At 39.6% G+C, this 19,415-nt stretch overlaps 1 protein-coding gene across 2 annotated transcripts in view; it reads left to right on the top strand.

Annotated features, from left to right (window-relative positions):
• The window catches only part of SORCS3 (sortilin related VPS10 domain containing receptor 3), a 586,644-nt gene that overhangs the window by 430,805 nt on the left and 136,424 nt on the right, over window positions 1–19,415 (top strand). For both annotated transcript variants that reach the window (XM_077877720.1, XM_077877721.1), the window contains exon 7: window positions 16,424–16,542. In XM_077877720.1, coding sequence (XP_077733846.1) covers window positions 16,424–16,542 — 119 coding nt within the window. The remainder of the gene's footprint in view (window positions 1–16,423; window positions 16,543–19,415) is intronic.

Below are 19,415 nucleotides of genomic sequence, written 5' to 3'. Positions count from 1 at the left end.
ATGTGAAGGAGCAAGCAGAGCAGCAGCAGGAGAGAAGATAGAAGCTCTAAGATGACCACAGACCAGTTTTTGGTACAATTCTTGCCTTGGCATTATTTCCCATGTAAACCTTTTTATGCCTTAGATGTGATCTATGCTGGTTGTAGTATTTTAGAGTTGGTAAAACCTTGTAGGACTGCCTGACTTCCTACTTAGTGTAGGAATCCCTTCCTGAAAATTTCTGACAGTGTCTCCTCAGGTCCCCTGACTTCAGGCTTAATTAGACACATCCTTTTCTACTGCTGGGCAACTCCTATGTTTTGTTTTATTAAGGTAATTTCTTACATTAAGCTTAAACCTATTTTCTGAAAGCTTAAAAATTCTGATCCAAATTTGGATAAGGCCTGTGGTGCAGGACTGCTGCAAAATTTTATGAGATTAAAAATGTAAAACACATAGCATAGTTTCTGGCCCATTATCAAGAATCAAAGAAAGACAGAACTATAATAGGGATAAATGTCATGTGCCACACTGAGGTTAAAGTATAGTGTATGTGTGTGTATACATATACATATATATATATATTGATTATGTTCCCTTTCCTCAATTTTTTTAAAATAAATTTTTCAATAGCTAATCTTCTTTAAACTTAGTGAGTTGGGTCTAACCCATGTTTATTTAGAAGATGCATATAACATGGCTGCATTAGCCTGGAAATGTTGTATTTTACAGATCCTAATGCAATGCATGATACTTTTGTGCTATGTAGTGAGAACTTTCTTACTTATAAATCACACATACACACCCATCTTCATCCTCTAATCATCACAAAAAGACACAGCATGTATTTTATTTCCTTTTTTCTGATGTGGTAGTCTGAACTAAAATTTGCCCAAATTCGTGCAGCTAGCTAGTAACAGAATAAAGACTATAGCACAAAACTCTTAATACTCTAGAAGTAGAAGGGAACATCCAACAAAAGATGTCTACAAAAGACCTACAGTTAACATCATATTTAATGATGAGATACTGAATGCTTTCCCTATAAGAGTTCTAAAGAAGCAAAAGAAGTTTATTGACTCTTACCAACATATTCAACATCATGCCCAAAGTCCTAGCCTATGCAATAAAGGAAGAAAAATGAAATGCAAATGTACTTCATACAGATTGCAAAGGAAAAAATAAAACTATTATTATCCTCATTGACACAATTGTCAATGTAGAATATCCCAAGAAATATACAAAAATAAAAAGCTCCTAGAACTAATAAGTAGGCACAAATTCAGTGGAGAAAAGATGCTATTTTTAACAAAAGGTGTTGGAAAAAATTGGGCAGCCATATGGGGGAAAAGTGAAATTCAATCTATGATTTGCAACTATACAAATTTAATTCAAAAATGGATCATATTCCTACATGTAAAATATAAAATTATAAGACATATAGAGAAATGTAGAAGAAAATCTCCATGACCATAAGTTGGCGCCAAGAGAAAAATTGACAAAATAAAGAATTGATAAATAGACTTCACCAAAATTAAAGGCATTTGCTCTGCTGAAGGCACAATGAAGACACAAGGAGAGCATATTTGCAAATTGTATATATATATATATATTTTTAATAATAAATTTATTTTTTATTAGTGTTCAATTTGCCAACATACAGAATAACACCCAGTGCTCATCCCGTCAAGTGCCCCCCTCAGTGCCTGTCACCCATTCACCCCCACCCCTCGCCGTCCTCCCCTTCCACCACCCCTAGTTCATTTCCCAGAGTTAGGAGTCCTTATGTTCTGTCTCCCTTTCTGATATTTCCTACCCATTTGTTCTCCCTTCCCTTCTATTCCCTTTCACTATTATTTGTATTCCCCAAATGAATGAGACCATATAATGTTTGTCCTTCTCCGATTGACTCATTTCACTCAGCATAATACCCTCCAGTTCCATCCACGTTGAAGCAAATGGTGGGTATTTGTCATTTCTAATGGCTGAGTAATATTCCATTGTATACATAAACCACATCTTCTTTATCCATTCATCTTTCACAAATTGTATATTTAACAAAGGACTTATGGCCATAGCATATAAGGGACTTTCAAAACAGCAATAAGAAACATCCCAATTAAAAAAAAATAGGCAAAAATTTAAATAGACCACTTTCCAAAGTAGACGTAAGAATGACAAATAAGCACATATAATGATGCTCACATCATTAGATATTAGGAAAATGCAAATTAAAACCATAATAAGATACCAATGCATACCTATCAGAATTGCTAAAATATATAATACTGGTAATACCAAGTACTGGCAAGGATGCAAAGCTATTGGGACTCTCATATATTCCTGGTGGGGATACAAAATAGTACAATAATTCCGGAAAAACATTTTGGCAATTTCTCATAAAGTTACATATGCCTTATGATTCAGCTATCTCTCTCCTTCATATTTACCCTAGAGAAATGTTATATTCACACAAAAACCTGTACACAAATGTCTGTAGCAGATTTATTAATAATCATCCAAAACTGGAAATAACCTAAATATCCTTGAATGGATGGATAGATAAACAAGCTATGCTACATCTGTAAGAGAACATAGATGAATTTCAGAGGCATTATAATTAGTGAAATATGTTAGTCTCAAAAGGTTACATACTATATGATTCCATTTATATGATCACATGGAAAAGACAAAACTATAACAATAGAGAAATAGATCAGTGGTTTCCAGGGTGGGGAAAATATTTCACAGGAAAGCAGCATGATGGAATTTTTCAGAGTAATGTAAATATTTGACTACCTGACTATGGTGGTGGTCGCATAAATCCATATATCTATTAACACTTTAGAACTATAAGCCAAAAAATTGCTGTGTATTAATTGAAAGAAGTTCATATTGAAAAATAATACTAATACTAATAATACTAATATTATATTAGTATTATATATATATATATATTTTTTTTTTTTTAATGGTGCCTAGCTGGCTTAGTTGGAAGAGCATGCAACTCTTGATCTTAGGGTCACGAGTTCAAACCCCACATTGGATATAGAGATTACTTAAATAAATAAATATTTTTAAACTTATATTAATATAACTTATAGTGAGGGAAAACTAGAATACACAGTTCTTGGCTTCTAGTTCTTATCTTTCATGATTAATTACTTAACTTCTTGATCCACTTATTTCTTCTTTTATTCAACCAGCATTTATTTAAAATCTGCATATTCTGGTCACTGAGGGGACATAGAGGTGAATGTGGTATTATCATTACCTCAGGGAAGTTGTAGACTAGCTGGGGAAACAGATAAGGATTTGAGTAATTCTAGCACAATCTGACAGGAACATTCATAGACTTGAAAATATGTTGAGTTACAAATGGGAGTATGGCTAATAGTCTCAGAAAGTTGGGGGAAACTTCTCAGAAAGACAAAACTGTTAAATCTGGCACTTCAAAGATTAGAAAGAATTTATCAGAACATTCTGATAGAGAGGAGAACCTCACATGTGCCTAGTGTTCACCCATGAAGAGTGGTTTGATTATGGTCCATGGCTGTCAAAGATAGAGGGACAATAGGCTAGTAAAGGTATGCTGGGGAGGTCCTGTGAAAGAACGGTTAGGTAGCTCCCTGAGCCGTGATCCACATTGGACACCACGCATCAAAGGCCATTTTTACCTTTATAATGGAAAGTTACAATTGTGATTTCCCCAGCTGTGACCTTAGGTACGGATTGTACTAGACAATATCACTTGGTTGTTTCAAGTTCCTTTCTCTCTGCCTCTTCTGTTTATGTTTCATGTTTAAGCTATAAGCAGCTGCTAGAGGAAAAGCTAGCACCCATTCCAGCTTATTTAGACCACAACACTGAGCATTTCTCCTGATACTGCTATGTCTCCATCTCTGGAGCACAAGGCAGCTTTGCTATGTTTCCCTAAGTCCCTCATCCTGCCCCACTTGGCTCCTGACTCACGAGATAGAGAAGGGGGCTGGTTTGTGTTTGACCTCCTTAATTGGGACAGGGAAGAGGAACAGAGGGTGACATCTGTGATGAGACCAGTGACATCCTGCACCCTGTATTCCCTAAGGAATAGTGCATTGGTCAGAGACGCTTATTAGTCACTTGCAGCTCTGTGTCCTGATCTTTTCTTGCCTGGTCACTCTGTGCTCGCTGAGGTATCTTGTACTTTCTAACTGCCAAGGCAGGGAGATGGGCCTCAGCAGAGTGCTGGAAGGAGCACACTCTCCAAGCCCTGGCAGAGGGTTAGACAGTCCTGGAGTGGGGGTAGGCACCAGAATCACTACCATCCCTCCAGCTCTGTCTCTTTGGGGGCCATATTTGCAACTTATGTTTACCCTTTTGAGGAGCAGGGAGAAATGGTCTTTCTTATTTTATTTTCTTAAGGTTTTATTTATTTATTTGAGAGAGAGAGAAAGTGAGAGAGCATGAGTGGAGAAGGAGGGAGGAGGGAGAAGGAGAAGCAGATTCCCTACTGAACAGGGAGCCTGATACAGGCTCAATCCTAGGACCCCAGGATCATGACCTGAGCCAAAGGCAGACACTTAACTGACTGAGCCACCCAGGCACCCAAGAAATGGTCTTTCAGATATTTATAGGCAAACAAACTGGGAGAATAGAAACCTAGATCTTAATTCCAGTTTTTTTTTTTCACTGAGAGGCTGTGTTTCCAGGAATCAACTAAAATTCCTGAGGTTGCTGTCCCCTCATTGTAAAATGAAACAGAATTAATAATTTACTCATTTTTCTTACTAATTCTTTTAGAGGATATTTTCTGAGCATCTACTGGATGCTAATCATGACATGGATTTCTAGAGATATAAAGAGGGAATAAAACATGGTCTCTGCCCCCAAAGTCTGTATTCTAAAAGGGAATGAGCAGATGAATGACCCGCAGTTCCTGAATAGCCTTGTCGTAGTTATACACAAGACATGTTAGGAACTCACAGGAGAGATTACTTCTTTATATTTGATATATTTGAAGCCAGTTGAAACTTAGATTTTCTAGCCCTTTTGTTTTGTGATTCATATGTTTAAAAGGAAAATAATTCTCTGAGAATCTTACAAGAACTAGTAGAGCTTAGATAATTGTTACTTTTCCCTCCTCTGACTTTCCTTTGTTATTCTACATTTTTTTTTTTCCATGTTGGAGAGCCTGTTCCTTCATCAGCCTATTTCAGGCCATTTACCCCAGTTTCTGGATCTGCCAATTACTGTTTTGCAAATTACCCTCAAAGGTGCTTTGAGCAGTAAAATTCCATTCTCTGTTTCTTTCCACAGCAGCATAGTTCCTATGGCCATTCCTCTCAACTTCTAGCATTCATGATCCTCTGGCAACCTGTTCCCTGATTCCTGGGATCCACCCCAGAGGTTTTGGATTAGATGGTCTGCTCTAAGGAGTCTATGTATTGCTAAGCACGCTCCCAACATGATTCTCATCCAGGTAGCCCACTCACAAACACTGCTTTAGGGATCCCTGACCTCAGATAGTGCTGGGATTACAGCACAACATAGTTATATCCTCATAAGTGTGAAGAAAGAGCCTTAGTGTTGGAGTCTGGAATTACCCTGCTGTGAAAAATGCAGAAACTGGGCTATCACAGGGCTGGAACAGTGAGAACATATAAGAAGGGCAAGCACGTCTTTGTTTGCCACCTTTCTTTCCCTTTGCCTCTCAAGACAAAAATCACAATAAATCATAGCTCATTATAAGTGTTTTCCAAGTCAAGATAACTTCCATGTGTCTAAAACCATGTTATATGTTGAGATGAGAGGGAGAGGTTCATAAGTAGTAGAAAAAAATGGTTTGAAACCCATAAGGATGTTCTGAGAATAGAAACAAGATATGGTTATGAAACAACAATTAAATGTTACTCTGTGTAGTCCCCAGAGCAAGACAGGGATGTGGGCATTCATACAAATAACAATGTAGAAATGTGTGTTTCCTATTTATTCACTCTCTTACATTCAATCCACTGAAATGGAGCACTTCCCACATATAGAAGACAGTGGTTCTCAAAACCTAGCATTAGTTATAATCACTGGGAGAATACACACACACACACACACACACACACACACACACACAACACGGGGAGGGTGGTCCTGGACATTGGTCCTTTATAAAATTGTCCTAGTGGTTCTAAAATGCAAGCAGGGCTGAAAACCACTTCACCAGATCTGAGCTTCCCCAAATGTAGCATGCATATGAACCATCTGGAGAGTTTGTTAAAACACACATTCCATATACGATAAGCTCCCAGGTGATGGCTGGTCTGTGGACCCCACTCTGATCAGAACTGCACTATGCGAAGTTGTGAGGGATATACAGTTAAATAGGACACAGCTAGGACTGAGAAGCACACAGGAGAGGGGAGCGCAGACAGATACACAGATTGTTACTGTGATATAATGTGCTGAAAGCCACTGATTTCTGATCTCATGAAGAAAGTGCTACAGGAACCCAAAGGTAGGATATCCCAACAGCCAAGGAGACTGAGGGCCACACAAAAGAGGCTGTGGTTAAGTTTCATCTTGAGAGATGAGTTGGATTTTCATTTTTTAATAAAAATTTTTATTTAAATTCAATTAGCCAACATATAGTGCATCACAAGTTTCAGACGTAGTGTTCAATAATTCATCAGTTGTGTATAACACTCAGTGCTCATCACATCTTGTGCAAGATGAGTTGGATTTCCCCAGGAGGATGGTAGAAAGAGGGATGGGGACTTGTGCTGGCCAGTGTGGCAGCCACCTTATCACAAGGGGTTCCTGAGTACTTGAAATGTGCTGTCCAGATTGAGGTGTGGCATGTGTGCAAAACACATACCAGGTTTCAAAGACATGCTATGAATTAAAGGATGGAAAATAGCTTATTAATAATTTTTATATTGATTCTATGTGAAATCATTATATTTTGGATATTTGGGGTTATTAAACTATGTTACAATTAATTTCACTTTTCTATTGACTTTTTAGTAAAGGTTATTTGCAGCTCACATTGTATGTCCGTTGGACAGCACTACTCTAAACTAGAGGGACTGCAGGTGAGCAGCACAGAGGGTGGCTTTTCTGTACCGTATGTGACATCAGCCATCCTTTCTCTCAATCTGGATCCCACACACCAGATATAACCCAGTAAAACTAGTCTCTGTTCTTGTTTTGATGTAGGAGTCTTCACTCTAGCCCAGTCTTATTCCTTCTTTTTGGAAGTCAGACTTCCAGATTAAGCTGAAGCCACTGAATTAGCTGTTGGCCTGGCAGGGCTTCATCAAGGCAAAGCCAGCTAGTTTGGTTAACAATGTGTGAAACCAATTTCTGCCACGCAGTTCTGGATTCAAATGACTTTTTCTCCCATTGTCTTCTGGAAATCATTTTTCTTAGAATGTCCCCTGTGAATTCTCCCTACCATTACCCCCTCTCTGACATACTCTTAACCAACTGAGCTACCTAGGTGCTCCTTGGGGTACTCCTTTTTTAAAAAGATTTTATTTATTTATTCATGAGAAACACAGAAAGAGAGAGGCAGAGACATAGGCAAAGGGAGAAGCAGGCTCCATGCAGGGAGCCCAATGTGGGACTCGACCCCAGGACTCCAGGATCATGCCCTAAGCCAAAGACCGACACACTCAACCGCTGAGCCACCCAGGCTCTCCCTGGGTACTCTTAATTGTTCACTGAACTGAGACCTGACTCACTGCAAATTTTACTCCACAGTAACACCTTTGTTAGCATCCTCCATCCAAAAGAATTGGGTGTCAATAGAAAGAGCATCATCTTGGTGCCATAAGGGTTGAGTTGAAGAATTAACTCAGTCACCTAGAAGCTATTAGACCTTGGAGAACTTTCTCTTTTTTTAAGATTTTGTTTATTTATTCATGAGAGACACAGAGAGAGAGAGGCAGAAACATAAGCAGAGAGAGAAGCAGGCTCCCTACAGGAAGCCCCATGTGAGATTTGATCTCCCAATCCTGGGATCACACCCTGAGCCAAAGGCAGACACTCAACTGCTGAGCCACCCAGGTGTCCCCCTTGGAGAATTTTCTTAACCTTTCTGTGATTGTTTATCTTTCAGTGCTTTATATACTTGAAAAAAACTAACAAATATAAGAAACATTTTTATTAGTTATTAGTTTTTTCATCAATGGGCTAACAGGTGTTATTGTAGAGTAAGATTCACAGTGAGTTAGATCTCAGTTCAGTGAACAATTAAGAGTACCTCAAGGGGCACTTGAGTAGCTCAGTTAGTTAATTGTCTGATTCTTCATTTGCTCTCAGGGTTGTGAGATCAAGCCCTGCATTGGACTCAGCACTCAGTGTGGAGTCTGCTAGAGATTCTCTTTGTCCCTCTGTTCCTCCCTTTTCTTGTGCTCTATAAATAAATAAGTAAGCAAGTAAGTAAATAAAATCTTTAAAAAAAGAGTATCCCAGAATGGCAAGGGCTACTGTATGAAATAATAAGTTTCTCTTCATTAGAAATTTTCAAGCATAAACTATCTGGACATATCATAGTGACGTTGTAATAAGTGAACCTGGATATAGGCAGAAAGTTTTTGACATCTAGGCACTCTTGATATTTCTAGAATCAAAACCTGTAGCACATATGCCACAATTTCTTGTCCTGGTGCCACCATTACCTGTCATTAATCAATCACTGCACTTTCTCACTGAGCCAAGATAAAGTCCAGCATTTCTTAATAGACTCCAGGAAGTCATAAGTAATCAAATGGGCTTGGCACACAAGGCAAAACTATTAATATTACTGCCTAAACTTTGGGTTCTAGACACACAGAATATTGACTCTTAAAGAGCCTTGGATTATTGACTAGTTCAGTAATCTTAAACTGTCTAACTCCAAGCTCTAGCAGTGTTCTAAGAATTCAGAGGCCAAGATGGGGATGGAGTGTGGGATTAAGTCAGCAGGATTGCAGAACTCTTGACATCCATTCAACTAGAGCAGATACACTAAAATACACTTTCTGTATTGAGAATATAGAATTATCTTTAATAAGAGGTTTCAGTATTTTCTTTTTTTTTTAAGTTGAAATAGAAAAATTGAATCAGTTTCAAAAAAAGCACTAAAATGTGTAACAATTTTCCCACTGTCACATAGATAACCAGGGACAATGACTGAACAAGAACATGGATTCCGATCTAATTCTCAGACTGACTTTTCTTCCATGGTTCAAATACATAATGGTTGGGTTAGTTGGTTCTGGTGTCAATATGCCTGCATATCAATCCCAGCTCTGTCATTTCCTGGAAGCTGTGAAACTCAGGCAAATCACTTGTTGTGCCTCAGTTTCCTCATCTATGAAATGTGGATGATAATAATTTTAACCTCTTATTGGATTGTTGCCAGAATTAAATCAGTTAATACATGTAGCTCCTGCAATACTGGAAGCCAGAGTGCACATTCAAAAAATGTTACTTCTTATTGTTTTCATCATCATCATCATACTCATCATCATTGTAATCATTGTCATTGTCATCATCATTATTGTCTCACTGTCATCATTCTAGCATCATTGTCACTGTCATCATTGTCATGTCATTATTGTCATCATTGTCATATCTGTGATCATCATTGTCATTATTGTCATCACTGCTATTATCATCATCATTGTCAGTTATCACCATTATCATTGTCATTATCATCATTGTCCTCATCACTCTCATCATCATCCTCATCATCATCTAGTCATCATTATCATCATTGTCATCATCACTGTCATCATCACTATTATCATCTATTCATCATTGTCATTATCACTATCATCATCACCTAGTCATCATATTCAGTCAGGGTCAGTTTATTTGGCAATTGGAGTGAAAGGAGTCCTGAATGCAGTATCAAGAATCCTAAGATACTCAAGATCACTGTGACTTGTAAATATCTATAACTACCAGAATCCCCCTGTGCCTTAAGAAAGCAGGAGACACTAGAATTCTCCTTTGGGCAATTAGAAGTTTCACAAAAACTCTACATCCATAAGCATAATTAGGCAGGAATGGAAGCTAACTTTTTAAATTATTTGATTTGGTTTTGGTACCTACTAGGTCTCGAGAGCTGTATAGGCATTTGCAGCAGTGTGATGTCCTGCACACAGGTTAGCCCCACTCCTAAATCAAGGAAAAGGAGGCTTATGGAAGCCAAATAACTTTTTAAAGTTTCCTGGAATCTGCTGGTTTTTACTTATTTGTATCACAGAGTTAATATTATTATTCAAAATAAATAACTCCTGAGTATTTCTCTAAGAGAAGACCTAAGAAGATGATTTGCTTTTTGTTCACAATTTTAATGTACTTTTTCAAATTTTGACAACATATGTATTACCTAAAGGGATAGGAGTTGAGTGAATTATGGAAAGTTTCTTTCTCTGAGGTGGCAAGAGGCCAGATGGCTAGGATAGTTTGAATATTTAGTACTCTCAAAGGCAAACCTTTACAAGTCAGAGTATCATTCAACATAACAAAAAAATGTATGTTTTTAATGTAACTCAATTAACTAGCATTTATTGGGGCTTTGTAAAGTTAGCTTGGGAGACAAACAAAAATGACTAAGACTTTATTCCTGTTTCTAAGGAGGTAACACTTGGAAAAGTTTGACAGAGAAAGAAATACTGAATGTAGATGAAAGAGAAGCTTGCCTTGCTGGATGGGTGCAGTTAGAGGCTGCCTCCCTAGGCCCTACAGAACTCCTGGCAAAAATATAGTTCCTTAGGAAGAAAAGAAGGCTAAGGATGCCACATTATCTCCTTCATTATCTCTGTGCATATTCCCCAGTTCTCAGATCTTCCTTTGTCCAGTGCAGAACCCAAGGCAATGTTCACTTGTGAATATCCCATGTCCCTCACTGGTCTTGGATTCTTCTGAGAATGTTCTCTACTTGCTGAACTTCAGGGAGTGCCTGATACCCACAGTATCACTGTACACCTTGACCCAATACAAAAATGAATGAATCAGTTAAAGACCACCCCTTCTCTCTGTGTGAGACCTTTGGCCCAACATCTGCTATGTGGGAAGGCATCAAGGCTGGGTGCCCTAGGGAGATGCCCTTCGCTAAGGGGTCTGCTAGTGCTAGAGCTAATTCAAACAGGGCTAGGTATTTTGAAAGTTACTGAGAGATCCTTCTATTCACACTGCGGGGCACAAAGCCTTTGACTTTTGGCTTTTCTAAGTGGAGCAGTGACTACACCAGCTCTTCGAAATGCATTAGGAAGACGTTTGACATTTAGAAATACATTCATCATCAGGGTAATGATTGACTCTCAACCACAGGGGAAATCACTCTCTAATTTTCTTACAGAGATATCCAAATGAGTTCTTCATTCAATCTGGTCTTTCTAGTTTTTCATTTGAGAACGTTTCAAAGAAAAAGATAGAAAATAAAAGTTTGAGAATATGGATTAATCAAACTTAATCCATTAACATGTGATTATACCGTGCCTTACATGAGCTTTGCCTATATAAAAGATCATTGTAGTTTTCACTCCCTTTCTAGGAATTCCTTTCTCATGGACTACTCCATCTTGGTTAAATACAGAAGTTGCCACCTCCACTAGGTCCTCCTTGGTTATTCCAGCTGAAACATATTTTGTTTTCTGTTTTTTTGTCTGCACACCCAAAGCACTTCAATAAATTAAACAGTGATATAAATTTGGAATATGACTTTACTAGTAGGACCTGTAGTATGGTGCTTTAATTCTCCATAGTCAAATCGAACATTAGTTTTATTATTTGAAGGTATGAGAGATACTGAGTGTTAAATTTCCTTCTCTTTTCATAACAACAAAGAGGTAACATATACTAATCTTTTAAAATGTATCTAACAATGTGTTAAAGCATTTTTCATACATAATCTTATTTAATCCTGATCACAGTCCTTGGAGGAAAATGCTAACTCATGAACATTTCACAGATGAAGAGCTGTGCTACTTAGTTAAGGGTGATCAGCAAGTAGTGGGTTCAGGACTTGAATTCAGTCCATTCTAGCTTCAGAGGCCTTGCTCTTAAACACTATGCTATACTCAAGAGCCAGACCTCTGCCATTTTATCAGACATCTGGTATTATTAAAGGAAAATAAAAGGACCACAGGTGTTAGAAGCCTCGTTTGGGATTCAAGTTAAATGACAAATGTCTTTCAGTTTCATCTTCGAATCTCCATGACTGTATTTGGCCTCATTTCAGGATAATGTCCAAAGCCCAAATTTGAGAGCTTTCAGAAATGTGAGTTCCTTGGTGTCCTCTGCTCACCTTTGACACCTAGAGTCCTTTGTCACCCTCAGTCACTTCCATCTGGTGGCCAGGTCTGCCTGGTAATTTACTCCCCCCATCTCTCCCATTCTGGGTTGTCACCAGGCAGTGGGTGTCATAGTACTTACTATCATGTCACTATGTTTTAAACAATTTAAAAGAATGGAGACTTCCAATGTCTGAGTCCAGCTAAAGACTACAAGGCCCCTGAATTTTAAGTGGATTTGAAAAATTCATTTTAGAGCTGCTTTCCTGTTAAATTGGACCTTTCATTCCATGCTGGGCAGTTGCAAGCAGGGGGAGAGCCAAAAAGTAGGATGAGTTTGGCAGAATAGCTTACCTGCTGTGGGCCAAAGTTTAGGTAGGTTTTGATTTTGTTTGGGGTGGCCTTAAATACACTTGATTCTTTTTTTTCCAAAGTGTCCAAATGTGAGAGTGAATAGTAAATAGACAGGGGAAAATGAGCCTGTGTGGGGGGACAAACAGATGTCCTCCTGTGTGTACCTTTGATTAGCTGTATAAGGAGTTTTCTGAGACACTGGCTGGCAATAAGGAAGCAGGTTGTCCTGTCAACACTTGTGGTTTCTTTATATGTATTTACTACAGCTTTTCCCTGGGTTTTAGTGCCTTATTCTAGGAGAAAATTACTAAGGCTTTGTGGATCCAAGAGTATTCCTAGTGGGCAGGCCACAGGCTGCACGGCACAGCCTGGGCTCCTTGCCTTCCCTTGCCCTCTCAGCCAGCAGTGGAAAGCCAGCCCACTCTTGGCTTTCTCTGCAAACAGAGACAAAGGGAGGAAGGCACAGGCGGGCCCTACTTACAGAATGGTGAACAAGCTGGTCTTGCTTATGGGTCAGGAAAGAGTGGGAAGAGGGTTTATGTCTTCTCTGGAGAGGTAGGTGGGAACCAAGTTACAGAATAGAGATGGGAAATGAGTGGCTCCTGGGGCTTGTTTGGTTGTAGACTTGTTTGGCTTTACAGTGTTTGGCCTGCACCCTGTTTTAAATTTAAAATAGCCATCATTTTAAAAAAGATTGTATTTATTTGAGAGAGAGGGCGAGCACACACACACACAGGCGAGGGAGGAGCAGAGGGAGAGGGACAAGTAGACTCCCTGCTGGGCATGACTGCAGATGTAGGGCTCCATCCCATGACTCTGAGATCAGAACCTGAGCTGAAATCAAGAGTTGGATGCTTAACCGACTGAGCCACCCATGGGCCCCTAGCCATCAATTTTTTTAAAAATCAGACAATTTCACACCTAAAAAAGTAGGGACAGTTAGATTGATTACAAAACACCAAATCTCTTATTCCTACACATCAAGCTGGACAGTGAGCAGTTTCTCCTTGAAGAGCCCTGTGTCAACCATTTTGCTGTAGTCCCCACCACTCCACAGTTATCCCCGACCCCGAGGCCATGTGCCAGCTGCCATTTGCCATACTCACTCAGTTCATTTTATCCCTACACATTATTTGTCTTGCTCCTTAGGCATTTGATTTTATTAAGCTTCTTGTAAAAAGCCTTCTGTTCTACAGGAGGATGTCTGGGCTTTGTCCCAGGGCACTCAGAACTGTTTGGAAGCCAGGAGAGAGAAGCTCAGATTGCAGTTTTAAAGATGACTCTGGCTCCTTGCCTTGGGCCTGTCCAGTTTTGGGTCCATCCCACACATTCAGGCCAGTGGTGAGGTAGATGCAACAAGCCACACAGATGGGCAGCACTCGTCCCAGGCTGGTGGCAGGGCTTGTGGAGAGAAGGGGAGAGACTCTGGAAGCACTTCAGGAGCAGCATTGTCAGGGCTAGGAACTGGCTGGGTTATTTGGCACCTGGAGGCAAGAAAACCGGAAGGGGCCACATGAGTGGCTCAGTGGTTGAGCATCTGCCTTCGGCTCAGGTCGTGATCCCAGGGTCCTGGGATCAAGTCCCGCATCAGGTTCCCCATGGGGACCCTGCTTCTCCCTCTGCCTGTGTCTCTGCTTCTCTCTGTGTGTCTCTCATGAATAAACAAATAAAATCTTAAAAAAGTAAAAAGAGTGAAGAGGCTTGTGCTTGTGGGCAGATGATACGAATGCTGACGGAGAGAAGGATGTTGGTGTTTGACATGCTCCAAGTAAGAATGCCAACAAAAATAGACTTTGTTCAGCTATGGATGTTCAGGAAGCAGGAATATAGCACATAATGAATTCATTTCTTACCCAACTATGTTTCTTTATTAAATGAGCATAATGTTTATAAATAAATGTGTGAAATAGCTAGCCACAGATAATGTGAGTCACCTCCTAGGCAGCAGGTCCTCTTTTTTTTTTAATTTTTTTTTTTATTTATTTATGATAGTCACAGAGAGAGAGAGAGAGGCAGAGACACAGGCAGAGGGAGAAGCAGGCCCCTTGCACCGGGAGCCCGACGTGGGATGCGATCCCGGGTCTCCAGGATCGCGCCCTGGGCCAAAGGCAGGCGCCAAACCGCTGCGCCACCCAGGGATCCCAAGCAGGTCCTCTTGAATCGAAGATCTGTCTCACTCACTGCTGTTTCCCTAGTACCTGAGCAATTCCCAGTATGTTTTGTGTGCACGAGACTCATTGAAACCATTGGTAAATTAATTAATTAAGGAAAAACGGGAATAATTTTAAGTACTTGTGTTTTAAACTCAATTGTTATAAATTTTTGCTTAGTTAAGACTTTTGCCTTTATCTCCACTGCCTGTGAGCTCCTCTGCTGGAGCCCATGACATCTATGCACACCTGGGTGCACATTCCAGGGAACAGTCCCATTAGATACATGTCATAATGTATGTGGTTTTGGGTGATAACAAAGACTCCTCTGCTTTTAATATCAAAATAATTCCTAACTTTTCATTTTGGCAGCTTACACTTTTTAAATACTGTTCAGTTAAAACCATTTTGAAAGCCAGTGTGCACACAGATTTCTTTACAGAGACTTACCTGTACTTTTTGCTTAAGGAGCAAATAACTGAGTGGATTGTCTTTCTTGGATGACCCTCAGGTCAGAATCAAAGTGCATTTTATAGTCAAAGATTTTCCCATTCAGCTACAGCTCCTGCCATCATGTTCCTGGGTAGCTTGAGGGGCTGTTCACCTACTGAGATCTTCAGAAGATTTGACAAGTAATGATACAAGTTTTATAGATTTTATACAAGTAATAGGTGAATACATTCTTATGGCAAAAATAATAAAGATGTATATTATATAAAAAGCAAAGATCCCACTTTAACACTTTCTCCTCCAGTCCATTCTTTTCCCCTGCAAGTAATCATAGCTAATTTGTATGGGTTCCTTTATGCACAAGGGTGCCTGGGTGGCTCAGTTGGTTAAGCATCCAACTCTTGATTTCAGTTAAGGTTATGATCTCGGGGCTGTGAGATCAAGCCCTGCATCGGGCTCCCTACTCAGCATGGAATCTGTTTGAGATTCTCTCTCTTTCTGCCCCTCCCCCTGTTCATGCTCTCTTTCTCCAAAATACATATATACATACATACATACATAAATAAATAAATAAATATTTTTAAAAACTTTTTTTTTCTGTGTACAGTGGCACAAACCTATACATTTATAAAGACAAGGCTTTTTGGGACATGAAAAAAAATGCTACTATTATACTGGCAAATACTTTGTCAAAGGTTATTTGAAAAGGAACAGAAATCTTAGAGAAATCATGTAATGTGTCTGTATCTACTTAGTTCTTTTAATTGCAACTAGCACTCTGTAATATGGGCACCTTGGTTTATTGAAATATTCAGGGACATTTAGCCTTTTTCTGATTTTTCACTATGAACAATGCCACAATGAGCATCTTTGCCCTTGACTCTTTGGGAGAATATTTGAGTATTTCTCTAGAAGACATTGCTTGCATTAGAATAGCTGATGTAAGATATGCGCATTTAAAATTCTGGTAGATATTTCCAATTTGTTCTTCCAGAAAGCTACACCAGTTTACCCCCTTTGACACAGGATGTAAGATTAACTCTTTCCGCACTCCCTTGCCTCATCTAGATATTGCCTTTAAAAAAAAATATATTACAAGTTTTGTGAACACGAATGAAATCTCATTGTTTTAAACTGCATCATTGGTTTCCTATGAGGCAGAGCCTTGGGTGCTGATGAGAGCTTTGTGAACATTTCCCCATGTGTTTAAGTGTTGCTCTCCCATTTCAGATGCTCACTACCTCACCTGCAGGATCCAAGAATGCGCCGAGACCACTCGGAGTGGGCCTTTTGCCCGCTCCATTGACATCAGTTCCCTGGTTGTTCAGGATGAATATATCTTCATTCAGGTGAGTCCGGAAAATGCAGTCAGTGGTTGAGAGGGGAGGCTTAGGTGAAGTTGGGAAAATGAAGGCGGCCTTCCCACAGTTGTGAAGAGCTGGGGTGTGGGCTCTCCTTTGTTTTGGCGATCTGTTCTCTGTGGGGGGACGAGACGTCTGGTGAAAGGTGAAGGTGTTATGGGTCACTGTCATGTACAGGGATCTTCAGTGGCCCCCTGAACCCTCAGTTGGGTTGCTGTCTTATTATACCAAAGGGGTATTAAAATGACCAGCATTGGGCTAGGGTTTGGAGGTTACTTAGAACCACATCTCCAGTGGGATCTGACTTTAAGTAATTTATCTTATATAATTAAGATATAATTATATTAAACTTATAATTTAAGTTCCTTTCCATTTCTGTCCAAAGTGGCCTGTCTAACATGGGAATGAGAATCCCCAAGAAATGAGGCAGGTCTAGGATTTTCTTTCTAAAAAAAAGTCTAGAACTCACTAAATTTTGGCCTCCCTTTTCAGTGCTGACTACTCCCTGATATATCCCAAGTCCAAAATCCTATGCTCCCAAGAACTCTGAGTCACAGAGAAAACTAGGTGTGACTTATTTATAGATAGGCAAGGGAAGCCTTGTATTAGGTGTTGAGTTTCACTGGAAGGAGATGCTAAGAAGAGTAAAAATGAGGAAAAACAAAAGGTGATATTCCATCAAGTGACTTAGTGTGTGTGTGTGTGTGTGTGTGTGTGTGAGAGAGAGAGAGAGAGAGAGAGAGAGAGAGAAATCGAACTTGACCTTTGGCAGCAGCCTTCATTTCCCCCACTCTGCCTTCCACCCTTCTGTTGTCAGTTCCTTTGCACACTGTTTCCTAGAGGACCCTTGATCTTTGGAATCTCCTAGAGTTTGCTCAGACCTAAGCTCCAGAATGACTTTCTCTGCCCCACTCCCAGTGTTTCAGTCCAGATCAGCCTCACTTCCCCTGTGTTGGGTGTGCCTCACTTCCTCTGAAGGAAGGGCAAGGGCAGCTGCAAGGGCATCTGTTTTTGTCTGCCTCTCCTCTAGTGCATGGACTATTAGGAATCATTACTTAAATCTTAGTAGATTTGTTTTCTTTCTAACTTGCACTTTATACCCTCTTAGGATAGGGACAATATTTTATACACACATTTTACTTCTCATTCTTGGCCCTGACAAGAAGCCTTTGCAAATCCAGGGTGCTCAGTGACTACTTATTGTATTGATAGATTGTAGATGGAGGAGTTACTTCTTTTTAAAAATTAGTTGCGTAGACTTTTGAAGTCTTGAGCTAGCCACTTAAAAACCAGCTTGAAGAAGGAAGGGAAAGAAAAGTCTTTGCGGCTTGAGAAAAATCCGTGTTTCTTAGTTTAAGTAAAAGCCAGAATCTCAGAATTTTTTTTCCCCTAAATCTTGGGAGGTCAAAACTGTGGAAGGAGCCTCAGTGTCCATCAAAAGATGAATGGATAAAGAAGTGGTTTATGTATACAATGGAATATTACTCAGCCATTAGAAATGACAAATACCCACCATTTTCTTCAACGTGGATGGAACTGGAGGGTATTATGCTGAGTGAAATGAGTCAATCGGAGAAGGACAAACATTATATGTTCTCATTCATTTGGGGAATATAAATAATAGTGAAAGGGAATGGAAGGGAAGGGAGAAGAAATGGGTAGGAAATATTAGAAAGGGAGACAGAACATAAAGACTCCTAACTCTGGGAAATGAACTAGGGGTGATGGAAGGGGAGGAGGGCTGAGGGTGGGGGTGAATGGGTGACGGGCACTGAGGGGGGCACTTGACGGGATGAGCACTGGGTGTTATTCTGTATGTTGGCAAATTGAACACCAATAAAAAATAAATTTATTATTAAAAAAATCTTGGGAGGTCATTGGCACTATTATTTCCTTATTCATGAGTAATTATTGAACATGTACATGCAAAATAAACAGTTTTAGGTACAATTCTTGGGTTTTCTCTAGCTTCGGCCCTTGGCCTGCTTCTCTCTGTCCCTAGCACTCACTGTCTGGGAGATCCTATGGTCTTAAGTACCATCTCCATGTTCTTTTTTATTTATTTGAGAGGAGGAGAGTAGAGAGGCAGATGGAGAAGAAGAGACAGACTTCCCACTAAGCAGGGAGCCCAATGGGGCTCGATCCAGGACCCAAGATCATAACCTGAGCCAAAGGCAGACCCTTAACTGACTGAGCCACCCAGACACCCCCCTCGCCATGTTCTAATGACTCTCAAGTCAGGGAGTTGTGACCTCTGCCCTATACTACAGTTCTTTATGTCTAATAGTCATCTTGATATCTCTACTTGGATGTTCCACAGCTAAAATAAAATCAGCATGTCCTCCTTGAACCTGACACACTGGTGGCACTACCCTCTACCAGATTTAATGAATCCAAGCCCCTGCAATTATCACCCTTAGTCATTTCTCAAATGTTTCCTTTCATTCCATTCCCATTGCCATGGTCCCAGGCTAAGGCTTTATTATTTCTTTAACTGTATTTAATTTTTTCATGGTAGAAGCACAAAGATGATTTATGAATTTACCAATCCGATTGCCCTTTACTTAATGCTAATACTGCATATAATGATGAACATGGCAGAATCGTTTCTGGGAAACATGACTTAGAATTTAAAATGTTCAGATTTCTTAAAATTCATTTTTCCTTTTATTGCATAAAGTTTTCTGTAATTCTGCCGGCAGACATCCAGATTTTTTTTCTATTACGAAATATCTTTTATTATTATTAGACTGACAGCCATTAGAAGTTTTTTCTTTAATAAGCATCAATTTTTATTTTGTTTGAAAGAGATAGGAGTTCCCATTAGTCAATAAAGTTTTATTGATTGCCTGCTACATTTC

This window comes from Canis aureus, chromosome 29 (assembly GCF_053574225.1).
Source record: "Canis aureus isolate CA01 chromosome 29, VMU_Caureus_v.1.0, whole genome shotgun sequence".
NCBI lineage: Eukaryota > Metazoa > Chordata > Mammalia > Carnivora > Canidae > Canis > Canis aureus.
This window is presented reverse-complemented; position numbering and strand designations above follow the sequence as displayed.